The 12253-nt window shown below is 49.9% G+C and overlaps 1 protein-coding gene across 4 annotated transcripts in view; it reads right to left on the bottom strand.

Moving 5' to 3' along the window:
- Positions 1 to 12253, bottom strand: part of SPTBN4 (spectrin beta, non-erythrocytic 4) — a 112517-nt gene that overhangs the window by 81239 nt on the left and 19025 nt on the right. For all 4 annotated transcript variants that reach the window (XM_054462869.2, XM_054462871.2, XM_054462870.2 and 1 more), the window contains exons 3-5: positions 6429 to 6580; positions 4048 to 4221; positions 1249 to 1340 (exon numbers count right to left, since the gene is read on the bottom strand). In XM_054462869.2, coding sequence (XP_054318844.2) covers positions 1249 to 1340; positions 4048 to 4221; positions 6429 to 6580 — 418 coding nt within the window. The remainder of the gene's footprint in view (positions 1 to 1248; positions 1341 to 4047; positions 4222 to 6428; positions 6581 to 12253) is intronic.

The following is a 12253-nucleotide window of genomic DNA, read 5'->3' as shown; positions in this document are numbered from 1 at the left end:
TGGAGAAACAGATGGCAAAAGTCCCCACGATCTCCCTTGCAAGACAGACAGCCCAGAAGGATGACAGTCAGAGAAGCCCACCTCCATCCCATACTTGGCCCTCCCTCTGTGCTCCCAGGGGCTGCTCTACAGAGGACAATTGAGTTTCAGGTCTTACTGCTCCCTGCAGGGCAGAGAGTTTGGGGCCAAAGGGAACCTTCCCAGTAGAGCCTGCACCCCACCCCGCCACCAGCTCAGCCACACTGAAGCGACCAAGGACTTTGAACTTTCCTGTGTATGCCCTGTGAGGCAGAAGGGTGATGCTCACAGCGGGAGAGGGTGGCCAGAGCTTGGACATAGCGCTGAGGGTCCACATAGGTGAATGTGAGATCTCTTGAAATGTAGGATGAAATGGGATGGGGGAGAGAGAGAAGAGAGCAGGCTGGGGACAGTTCATCTCTTTCCAGCATTGGTCTCTGAGGAGTCCAAGAGTTCTATTTTATTTTTATTTATTTATTTGTTTGTTTATTTATTTATGTGTTTGTTATTTATTTTCAAGACAGGGTCTTGCTCTGTAGCCCAAGCTGGAGTGCAGTGGCATGATCGTAGCTCACTGCACCTTGAACTCCTGGACTCAAACGATCTTCCCATCTCAGCCTCCTGGGAACCTGAGAAGCTACGACTACAGGCATGTGCCACCATGCCTGTGATTAAAAAACAACAACAACAACAACAAACAAGCAAACAAACAAAAAACCCCACAACTTTTTGTAGAGATGGGGTCTTGCTATGTTGCCTAGGCTGGTCTCAAAGTCCTAGCCTCAAGTAATCCTTCCACCTCATTCTCCCGAAGTGACAGGCATGAGACACTGTCCCCAGTGAGGCCAAGAGTTCTACATTTGAAACTGGGTGGGGTGCAGTGGTCCCAGCTACTTGGGAGGCTGAGGAGTAAGGATCATTGGAACCTAGGCGGTCAAGGCTTCAGTGAGCTATTCAGTGCATGCCACTGCACTCCAGCCTGGGTGACAGAGCAAGACCCTGTCTCTAAGTAAATAAAGAAATTTGAACTTGGCCTTCCAGCATGTTAGGAAGGATTATTAGTCAAGGCTGGAGAAGTGGACATATTTTATTTACCAGCTGGTTAGTTTCAGATGTAACTTTTTGACCCTGAGGACATGGGCTGCCCCTTGAGCTCTTGTCTGGGAAGGAATTGCAGAGGTTAGGGGACCACTTGCCTAACCTCCTAAGGAAGGTGGTGGGGGTGCTTACCCAGCTGTCTTCATCTGACACCACAAGAGCAGAGCATCCTTGGCTGAGCGTGTCTCTCTGTTGTCCTCAGTCTCAATTTTGATGACTTGAATCTGTGAAGATACAAAAAATGGCTACCAGGGCCTGGAGAGCTTGAGGCTTCGAATGCCCCCCACCCAACATCTGCTACCAGAGAAGGTGGCAGGTGACAGAGGAGATGGGGGAGGCAGCTTCTGGCTGGGGGTGGGGATTCAGGAGTGTGAGGATAAGTCCTGAGGGCCAGGACATCCACAATTAGGGGAGCAGTTAGGACTCAGGTCTCTGTTTCCAAGGAAGCCTCCAAACTGAGCATCTGGGCCACTTTCCTGGTCTAAGGCACTGCCGTCTCCTGCCTAGGCTAGTGCGGTGGCCTTCATGCTGATCTCCCCACTCCTGCATCGGCAGTCTGTTCCCCACATGGCAGAGAGGGACCCTGCGAACACTCAAATCAGATCCTTGCTCCTCTTTTCAACACCCTCCGTATCTCTGTTTCATTCAAGGTAAAAGTAAAAGTTCCTATGATCTCCCATCAGTAAGTTGATGACCTCATCTTCAACAGCTCACTCCACTCCATACCTGCTGGCCTTTTCCCTGAATCACAAGCATCCTCCCTCCTTGGTCCTTTAGCACTGGCTGTTCCATCTACCTGCAACATCCCCAACTCCAATGTCCTAGACCCATAACCACTGGACCCATCTCAAACTGGCCTCAGGGTGTTCCTCAAACCTGCTCCTTCTCCCTGTCCCTGCCTCAGGGCAGCCCCATCATCCTCCAGTCCCCAGGCCAGAGCTCTGAGTCTTTCCCTAGACACCCTCTCCCTCTCCCCTCCTGTAAGGCCTGTCCACTCCACTCCCTGAGTGTCTTTCCCACCTGCCCCTTTTTGCCTCCCCATAGTCCCACCCTGGTCCAACTCCATCCTCCTCCCTGGGCTCTCAGCTCCCAATGTTGGTGAATACCTCCAACCCAGAGGGATCTTTCTTTGTTTTTTTTTTTTTTTTTTGATAGAGTTTCACTCTTGTTGCCCAGGCTGGAATGCAATGGTGTGATCTCAGCTCACCACAACCTCCACCTCCCAGGTTCAAGCGATTCTCCTGCCTCAGCCTCCCTAGTAGCTGGGATTACAGGCATGTGCCACCATGCCCAGCTAATTTGGTATTTTTAGTAGAGATAGGGTTTCTCCATGTTAGTCAGGCTGGTCTCGAACTCCTGACCTCAGGTGATCCACCTGCCTCAGCCTCTCAGAGTGCTGGGATTACAGGCGTGAGCCACCAAGACTGGCCACTTTTTTTTTTTTTTTTTTTTTTTTTTTTTTGAGACAGAGTCTCTGTCTATTACCCAGGCTGGAGTGGAGTGCAGTGGTGTGGTCTTGGCTCACATTCTCCTGCCTCAGCCTCCTGAGTCGCTGGGATTACAGGCGTGCACCAGGAAGTGCAGTTAATTTCTGTATTTTTAGTAGAGACGGGGTTTCACCATGTTGGCCAAGCTGGTCTCGAACTCCTAAACTCAGGTAATCCTCTTGCCTCAGCCTCCCAAAGTGCTGGGATTATGGGCATGAGCCACCATGCCCAGCCAAAGGGATCTATTTTTCTAAACTTGTATGCACCTCCCCTTGATAAAATGTTGCAACCTCTCCCCATCTCAGACAGAATAAAATCCAAATTACTCATCATAGATCACCTAGCCCCTTCCATCCCCTGAGCATCAGCTCCTCCATGTCTCCCATTGCCTCCCATTCTCTAGCCACACTGCTCTTCCTCCTGTATTTCCAACATGCCAAGCTCATTTCTACCTCAGCAGACTTTGCATCTGCTGTGCCCCCTGCCTGAAATGCATTCTGTCTTCATCTTTGTATGTCATTGAGCCATCAACTTCCCAGACAGCACTTTTCTGACCACCATATCTAAAATCTCAACACCACCAACTGACATTTTATATTCCTATTACTGTTTTATCATCATCTGTATTTTTCTGGTAGCTTTTTTTTTTTTTTAGTCATGGTCTCACTGTTGCCCAGGCTGGAGTGCAGTGGCACGATCATAGCTCACGGCAGCCTCACACTACTGGGCTCAAGTGATCCTCCTGCCTCAGCCTCCTGAGTAGCTGGGACCACAGGCACGCACCACCATGCCTGGCTAATTTTTAAAATTTTTCTAAGGTCTCATTATGTTGGCCAGGCTGGTCTCAAACTCCTGGCCTCAGTGTTCCTCCCATCTCAGCCTCCCAAAGTGCTGGGATTACAGGCCACTTCACTTGGCCCTGCATAGCTTTTTAAACTTCTCTAACTAGAACTGGTCCTTTTTCCATACATGACTTCTTTACATATTTATGTATTTATTATCTGTCTTCCTCACCACAGTGTAAGCTCCTAAAAGGCACATCTTTGTCTATTTGTCTCTATACTGGATCAAGATTGCCTGGATTCGAATTTCAACTCCAACGCCCAGCTATATGTGATCTTGGGCAGATGACACCACCTATCTGGGCTTTCATTTCCTCACTGGTAAAACGGGGTACTAAATAGTATCTAATTTATGGGGTTGTTGTGTGTATTAAATGTCAAGTGCTTAGAACAGTGCTTGGAACAGGGTCGATACAAAATGATTATCGTGATGGTGGTGATCATGACAATTATTTTTATCATTATTTTCATCCCTACCACCTGGAATAGGATTCCAGCATATTAAGGATATTATTGGAAGGAATGCATGAATGGGTAAATGGTGGGGAACGCCTTCCTAAGTCCCACGTGGCGGGGCTTGGCAGGGGCCACTCGAGGGTCACCTGGAAGCGCAGGATGATGGTCCAGACCAGCCCCAGCGTCAGCCGGTGATTCCCATCCACGATGTCATGCGAACCCACGTTCTCCAGGTGCACGCGCTGCTCCTTCAGAAACTGAAGCGCCTTGTCCACGTTCTCCAGTGAGTGGATCCGCATGCGGCCGCGCGTGGGCCTGGGCTAGGGCGACAGGGGCGGTGGGCGATCGGGGGTCTGGACAGACAGGAGCATGGCGCCCTCGGCCCCGCTGCTTCCAAAGAAGCCCGCCTCCCATGGCCACGCCCCCTGAGTGTCCAGGATCAGGCCGTCCTCCTCTCATTTTATCCAAGACACAGGACTCAATCCTTCTAAAGAAGCCCTGTCTCTTCCCATAGCCAGACCCTTTAAAGAATCACATCCCTTCAAGGTTTATTCACGTCCCTGGCTCTGCCCCTTCCACGGGCGCCCCACTTTGAACCTGATAACCACGCCCCCTATCATGAAGCCCCGCCCTCCTAGCCCATAGTCTCAGCCCTGGCCCTGCCATTGGATCCCTCTCTACCAATGTTTTGCCACTAATCCCATGGCCGCCCCTCCGTAGTGGCTCAATCCTGTAATCCCAGCACTTTGGGAGGCCGAGGCGGGTGGGTCACTTGAGGCGAGGAGTTCGAGACCAGCCTGGCCAACATGGCGAAACACTGTCTGTAACTAAAAATGCAAAAATTAGCCGGGCTTGGTAGCGCGCTCCCGCAATCCTAGGTACTCGGGAGGCTGAGGCAGGAGAATCCTTTGAACCCGGGAAGCGGAGGCTGCAGTTGAGCTGAGATCGCGCCACTGCACTCCAGCTTGGGTGAGGGAGCGAGACTTCGTTTCAAACAAACAAACAAAAACTCCTGCGTCACACCCCTCGCTGCTTCCCTTTCGGGTCCCTACCTAAAACCACGCCCATCCCAATCAAGCTCCGCCCTGCCCCAGTGCTCTTCCCCTTGTTTATAGCTCAATTCCTTCCAACAGCGTTGGTTCCTATCTTTTTTTTTTTTTTTTTGCTTTTGTTGTTGTTTTTGAAAAGGAGTCTCACTCTGTCGCCCAGACTGGACTGCAGTGGCGCAATCTTGACTCACTGCAACCTCTGCCTCCTGGGTTCAAGCGATTCTCCTGCCTCAGCCTCCTGAGCAGCTGGGACTACCGGTGCCCGCCACCACACCCGGCTAATGCTTTTTGATTTTTTAAAAAATTTTTTGTAGAAACGGGTCTCACCACAGCGCTCGGGGTTTTTTGTTTGTTTGTTTGTTTGTTTTGAGACAGGGTCTCTGCCGGGCGCAGTTGCTCACGCCTCTAATCCCAGCACTTTGGGAGGCCGAGGCTGGAGGATCGCTTGAGTCCAGGAGTTCTAGATCGGCCTGGGCGACATAGTGACGCCTCGTATCTCTTTAAAAGAATTAAAAAAATTAAGAAAAAAGAGAGAGAAACAGAGTCTCGCTTTGTCGCCCAGGCTGCAGAGCAGTGGTGCAATCATCGCTCACTGCAGCCTCGACCTCCCAGGCTCAATCGATCCTCTCGCCTCAACCTCCTGGGTACTTGGGACTACAGGCCTGCGCCACCACGCCTGGTTAATTTAAACAAACAAACCGTAGAGACGGGGGTCTCATTATGTTGCCCGGGCTGTTCTGAAACTCCTGGGCTCAAGTGTTCCTCCCGTCTTGGCCCCCCAAAGTGCTGAGATTACAGGCATGAGCCACACCGCCCAGCTGTTTGTTCCTATTCTATAGCCATGCCCCTCACAATTCCTTGAGATCCAGGCTCCAGTCCTTTAACGAATCTCTACCCCATAAGAATCCCACGCTTTTACATGAAACCCCATTCAAGCCCAGAGACACAGCCCCAACCCATACAAGCCACATCCCAGGACACCGTCTGCGTCCCTAGACACCCACGACCTCAGGTGTCACCCTACCAACGAACACTGCCCCCTAGCCTAGAGCCCCGCACCTTCATCCACTACCCACCCCCAACCCGCAACACAGTTCTGCCCCTGTTTTATAGCATGCCCCTGCTAGCTCAGAACCCGGGCCAGTCCCTTCTAACAAAGCTCCTCACCCCTCTAATGGCCTTGTCCCTTGCAACAGAGCCCGGCCCCTTCCACCGAAGCCCCGCCTCGCAACCGTAGCTAGCGAGCCATCAGCTTCGGTTCCAGCCACGCGCCCAGGCTTCTCACAACCAAGCTCCACCCCAGCGCCACAGCCCCACACACCCGAGTAGAGGGACCTCTTACCCACAGGGCCCTTCCAGCACGTTCCACCCGCCCATGAGCCAGGCCCCTGCTTGCAGTTCAGCCCTTCCAGAGAAGCCCAACCCCCAGCCTGAGATCCCAGGGAGGAACCCTGCCCCAGCCCTTCAGGCCCCCTCACCAGCTGCTCCCCAGACAGCACTTCCAGGAGCCGCGTGAGTACGAAGCCGTCCCGCAGGTCCACATAGAGGTCCCCGATGTGGCAGCCCACGCGGGCGAGGTGCGAGTTCACCCACTTGGTGAAGGTTTTCTTCTGCACGGCTTCCCGCTCATCTGGAGGACAGGCCCTGATGAGCCCCCAGGCGCTTCCACCTTCACCCCAGCCCTCCGCAAGCCAAGCCTGCTCAGGCCCAGCTCTCTGCAAGAGTCCAGCCTCACAGGCTGATCACTTGAGGTAGGAATTCGAGACCAGCCTGGCCAATATGGTGAAACCCCGTCTCTACTAAAAATACAAAAAGCAGCCGGACATGGTGGCGGTCGCCCATAGTCCCAGCTACTGGAGAGGCTGAGGCAGGAGAATTGCTTGAACCTGGGAGGCGGAGGCTGCGGTGAGCCAAGATCGCATCACTGTACTCCGGCCTGGGCGACAGAGCAAGACTCCATCTCAAAAAAAAAAAAAAAAAAAAAAAGAGTGAGTCGGCTGGGTGCGGTGGCTCACGCCTGTAATCCCAGCACTTTGGAAGGCCGAGGTGGGCAGATCACAAAGTCAGGAGTTCAAGACCAGCCTGGCCAATATGGTGAAACCCTGTCTCTACTAAAAATACAAAAAAAAAAACTTAACCGGGCATGGTGGTGCATGCCTGTAATCCCAGCTACTCGGGAGACTGAGGCAGGAGAATTGCTTGAACCAGGGAGACGGAGGTTGCAGTGAGCCGAGATCACGCCACTGCACTCCAGCCTGGGCAATAGAGCAAGACTCCTTCTCAAAAAAAAAAAAAAGAGAGAGAGAGTCCAACCTCAGCAGCCATGTCTCCACCTACCTGGGATGCCTTCCCCTACCCTCTGCCACCCACCTGGTGACAACCTTCCTGTCCCTTGAAGTTTTCCTGAGATGTCACTTGCACAGGAAGCCTTCCCTGCTTGTTACCCCAGTTGGCTCTAGTCATTCATTCAATAAATATTCGAATGCACACTCTGTGCCTGTTCAAGGCTCTGTGAATACAGCAGGGCCCTCACAGAGCTCAGTTCAGAGAGGACACGGATAAATACAGCCATGGTCTCAGCCTCCCAAAGTGCTGGGATTACAGGCATGAGCCATCGCGCCCGGCCTTAAGGAACTGTCAAACTGTTTTCCAAAGTAGCTGCACCATAGGCCAGGCATGGTGGCTCATGCCTGTAATCCCAGCACTTTGGGAGGCCAAGGCAGGTGGATTGCTGGAGTTCAAGAGTTTGAGACCTGCCTGGGCAACATGGTGAAGACTCTGTCTCTACAAAAAAATACAAAAAATTAGCCAGGCAGGGTGGAATGCCCCTGTACTCCCAGCTCCTTGAGTGGCTGAGGCAGGAGGATCGCTTAAGCTTGGGAGGTCGAGGCTGCAGTGACTTGTGCTCATGCCACTGCACTCCAGCAAGGGTGACAGAGCCAGACCCTGTCTCAAAAAAAAAAAAAAAAGTTGCTGCACCAGCAATGTGTGAGGGCTCCAAATCTTTGCCAACACTTGCTATTTCCCAACCCCTCCTTTTTTTTTTTCCCTTGAGACGGGGGTCTCACTACGTTGCCCAGGCTGGAATGCAATGGTGCAATCTTGGCTCATTGCAACCTCTGCCTCCCAGCCTCAGGTGATCCTCCCATTGCAGCCTCCCAAGTAGCTGGGACCAAAGGAGCATGCCACCAGGCCTGGCTAATTTTTGTATTTGGTGTGGAGACATGGGTCTCACTATGTTGCCCAGGCTGGTCTCAAACTCCTGGGCTCAAGGAATCCACTCACCTAGGCCTCCCAAAGTGCTGGGATTACAGGTGTTAGCCACTGCGCTTGGTCATTTCCCTCTACTTTTTTTCTTTTTTTTTTTATGGCCATCCTAGTGGGCGTGAAGTGGTACCTCACTGTGGTTTTCTTTTGCACTTCCCTAATGGCTAATGATGTTGAGCATCTTTTCATGCTCCATCAGGCAGTTGTATATCTTTGGAGAAACGTCATTCAAATCCCTTGGACATTTTTTAGTAGAATTACTCTTTTTTTTTTTTTTTTTGAGTCACAATCTCACTCTGCCGCCTAGGCTTGAGTGCAGTGCCACAATCGTGGCTCACTGCAGCCTCAACCTCTCAGGCTTACACAATTCTCCCACCTCAGCCTCCTGAGTAGCTGGGGTTACAGGCACATGCCACCATGCCCGTCTGATTTTTTTATTTTTATTTTTGTAGAGACAAGGGTCTCACGATGTTGCCCAGGCTGGTCTCAACCTTCTGTGCTCCAGCAATCCTCCCATGTACGCTTCCCAAAGTGCTGAGATTACAGGCTCGAGCCACCACAACCAGCCAGTTACATGTCTTTTTATCATCTCTACTATCTTTGCGACTTCCTGTGAATCTGTAATTATTTCATAATCTAAAGTTTTAAAAAGGCCGGGCACGGTGGCTCACACCTGTAATTCTGGCACTTTGGGAGGCCAAGGTAGGCGGATTGCCTGAGCTCAGGAGTTCAAGACCAGCCTGGGCAACTTGGCGAAACCCTGTCTCCTCTAAAAATACAAAAAACTAGCAGGACTTAGTGGCGCACATCTGTAATCTCAGCTACTCAGGAGGCTGAGGGATGAGAATCGCTTGAACCAGGGAGATGGAGGTTGCAGTGAGCCAAGAGCGTGCCACTGCACTCCAGCTTGGGCTACAGAGCAAGACTCTGCCTCCAAAATAAATAAATAATAAAGTTTAGGCCAGGCACTGTGGCTCACGCCTGTAATCCCAGCACTTTGGGAGGCTGAGGCAGGTGGATCACCTGAGGTCAGGAGTTCGAGACCAGCCTGGCCGACATGGTGAAACCCCATCTCTACCAGAAAAACAAAAATTAGCCAGGCGTGGTGGTGGGTGCCTGTAATTCCAGCTACTCGGGAGGCTGAGGCAGGAGAATTGCTTGAACCCGGGAGGCAGAGGTTGCAGTGAGTGGCAATCGTGCCACCACACTCCAGCCTGGGTGACAGAGCAAGACTCCATCTCAAAAAAACAAATAAATGAATTATTTTAAAATAAAGTGGTTTTTTTTGTTTTTTGTTTGTTTGTTTGTTTGTTTGTTTTGAGACGGAGTCTCACTCTGTCGCCCAGCCTGGAGTGCAGTGGCACGATCTCAGCTCACTGCAAGCTTTGCCTCCCCGGTTCACGCCATTCTCCTGCCTCAGCCTCCTGAGTAGCTGGGACTACAGGCACCCGCCACCATGCCCGGCTAATTTTTTTTGTTTTTTTTTAGTAGAGACGGGGTTTCACCATGTTAGCGAGGATGGTCTCGATCTCCTGACCTCGTGATCCGCCCCCCCTCGGCCTCCCAAAGTGCTAGGATTACAGGCGTGAGCCACCTCGCCCGGCCAAAAATAAAGTTTAAAAAAGAAAAAGAAAATTGCTGCCTGGCCTTCCTCTTTCTTCCCCTGACTCCCATAAACTGGAAAACCAAGGTCAAGGTCTACAGAATACAAGATGAAATTAACCTGGAATCTACGCTGACCTCTCTGAGCTAAGTCTTCCTGCCAACTGTGTTGATCATCTCGAGGTTATCCGGGAGGGAGAAATAGCTTCTCCATTAAGCCACTGTACTGTTAAGTCGATTTGTTGGCAGCTTAGCCTGTACAGTTACTGTTAAAATCCCATTACTAAATAATATTAAGTTTCCTATTAAGTTTTCCATTAATTCAGGAATAAAGATGTATATTTCCAGTTTATTTCTCCTTCAACCATTTGAAATCTCTCAATAATTTCCTTTTTCATAAAATTTACCTTTTGTAACATTATCAATAGTGGGGTGAAGGGAAGGGGTGATGGTTAATGGGTACAAAATATGGAAAGAATGAATAAGATCTAGTATTTGATATCAGTACAATAGGATGATTATATTCAATAATAATTTAATTGTACTTGTTTTTCTCTCTTTTTTTTGATACAGGGTCTGCCCGGTATAAAATCCAGGCTGGAGTGCGGTGGTGTGAGATCATGGCTCACTGCAACCTCTGCCTCCCAGGCTCAAGCCATCCTTCCACCTCAGGTTTGCGAATAGCTGGGACTACAGGCATGCACCACCATGCCCAGCTAGTTTTTGTATTTTTAGAAGAGTCAGGGTTTAGCCATGTTGCCCAGGCTTGTCTCAAACTCCTGGACTCAAGTGATCCACCCGCCTTGGCCTCCCAAAGTGCTGGGATTACAGGCATGAGCTACTGCACCTGGCCTGATTGCACATTTTAAAATAATTAAAAGAGTATAATTGGATTGTCTGCAACACAAAAGTATCTATCCCATAAATATATATAACTGCTATGTGCCCACTAAAATTAAAAATACAATTTTTTAAAAAAATATTGCTTCTTACTCTAGCAGTAGAAAATATACATTTACTTATCTGTATTAACTTTAAATTGCACCTTGAATGTTTACCTCTAGTTTGAAAACAAATATGCAAATATTAACAGTAAATGCAAAGGAAATATCTTGTTTGTGTCAATGTGGGTTTTGTGCTGTTTAGATAAGAGGGGACCCTACGTGAATACTGATCATCAATCATACCTGAGAAAGTGATGGCAGAAAAGATGCTAAATTGAGTATTTATTCCTCTGCCTTCTAACAGATGATGCCCACGCCAAATAGCAGGTTTTGGCTAGTACTAAAGCCAAAGTGGAACTTTAGTGCATCCCCAGAGTGGTACCAGAATGAGGACAACTGGGTTCTACCCTGTCTCTACTAATAACTGGCCAGGTGACTTCTCGAGGTCATCTCCCTCTTTGGACCCCAGTTTTCACATTTGCAAAAAGAGGGATTTGGACTAGATTTGGCTTTCTTCAGTGGATTCTGGGGGAATCATCGGTTTGGGGAACTCATACTTCAGAGAGGTAGGGGTTGGGGGATGTGTGTGTGTGCATATGTGTATACATATATTTTATTTATTTATTTATTTATTTATTTATTTACTTATTTATTGAGATGGAGTCTCCCTCTGTCTCCCAGGCTGGAGTGCAGTGGTGTAATCTTGGCTCACTGCAACCTCCACCTCCCAGATTCAAGCAATTCTCCTGCCTCAGCCTCCTGAGTAGCTGGGATTACAGGCATGCGCCACCACGCCCAACTAATTTTATATATTTAATAGAGACAGGGTTTCTCCATGTTGGTCAGGTTGGTCTTGAACTCCCGACCTCAGGTGATCTACCCGCCTCGGCCTCCCAAAGTGCTGGGATTACAGGCATGAGCCACTGAGCCCAGCCTCTGAGATATATTTGGTTGCACCCCCACTGCGTTTTATAAAAATGTAAATCAGTTGCCAATATTTTAAAATAGGAAGATTTTGTCTTTAAAAAATTTAGATTTTTGGCTTCTTATGAAATATTACATGATACGGCAACCCTGGACCTCCATTCCTGCCAGGCTGCCATCGTGGCGGCTGCGTGGCCGCTGCCCTCTTACAGGAGGTCCCAGTTCTCTCAGTGTATGCAGCCCATCTGGTCTCGGTGGGCACTTCAGTTCTCAACTCTTGCTCCATGCTAACAAGACTGTAATCAGGAATAGAAAAATCAGGCCAGGCATGCTGGCTCATGCCCATTATCGCAGCACTTTGGGAGGCCGAGGCAGGAGGATTGCTCGAGGCCAGGAGTTCCACACCAGCCTCAGCAACATAGCAAGACCCCATTTGTATAAAAAATTAAAAATCAGGCCAGGCGTGGTGGCTCAGGCCTGTAATCAGAGCACTTTGGGAGGCCGAGGTGGGTGGATCACCTGAGGTCAGGAGTCCGAGACCAGCCTGGCTAACATAGTGAAACCCC

Source organism: Pongo pygmaeus, chromosome 20 (genome assembly GCF_028885625.2).
Source record: "Pongo pygmaeus isolate AG05252 chromosome 20, NHGRI_mPonPyg2-v2.0_pri, whole genome shotgun sequence".
NCBI classification, from domain to species: domain Eukaryota; kingdom Metazoa; phylum Chordata; class Mammalia; order Primates; family Hominidae; genus Pongo; species Pongo pygmaeus.
This window is presented reverse-complemented; position numbering and strand designations above follow the sequence as displayed.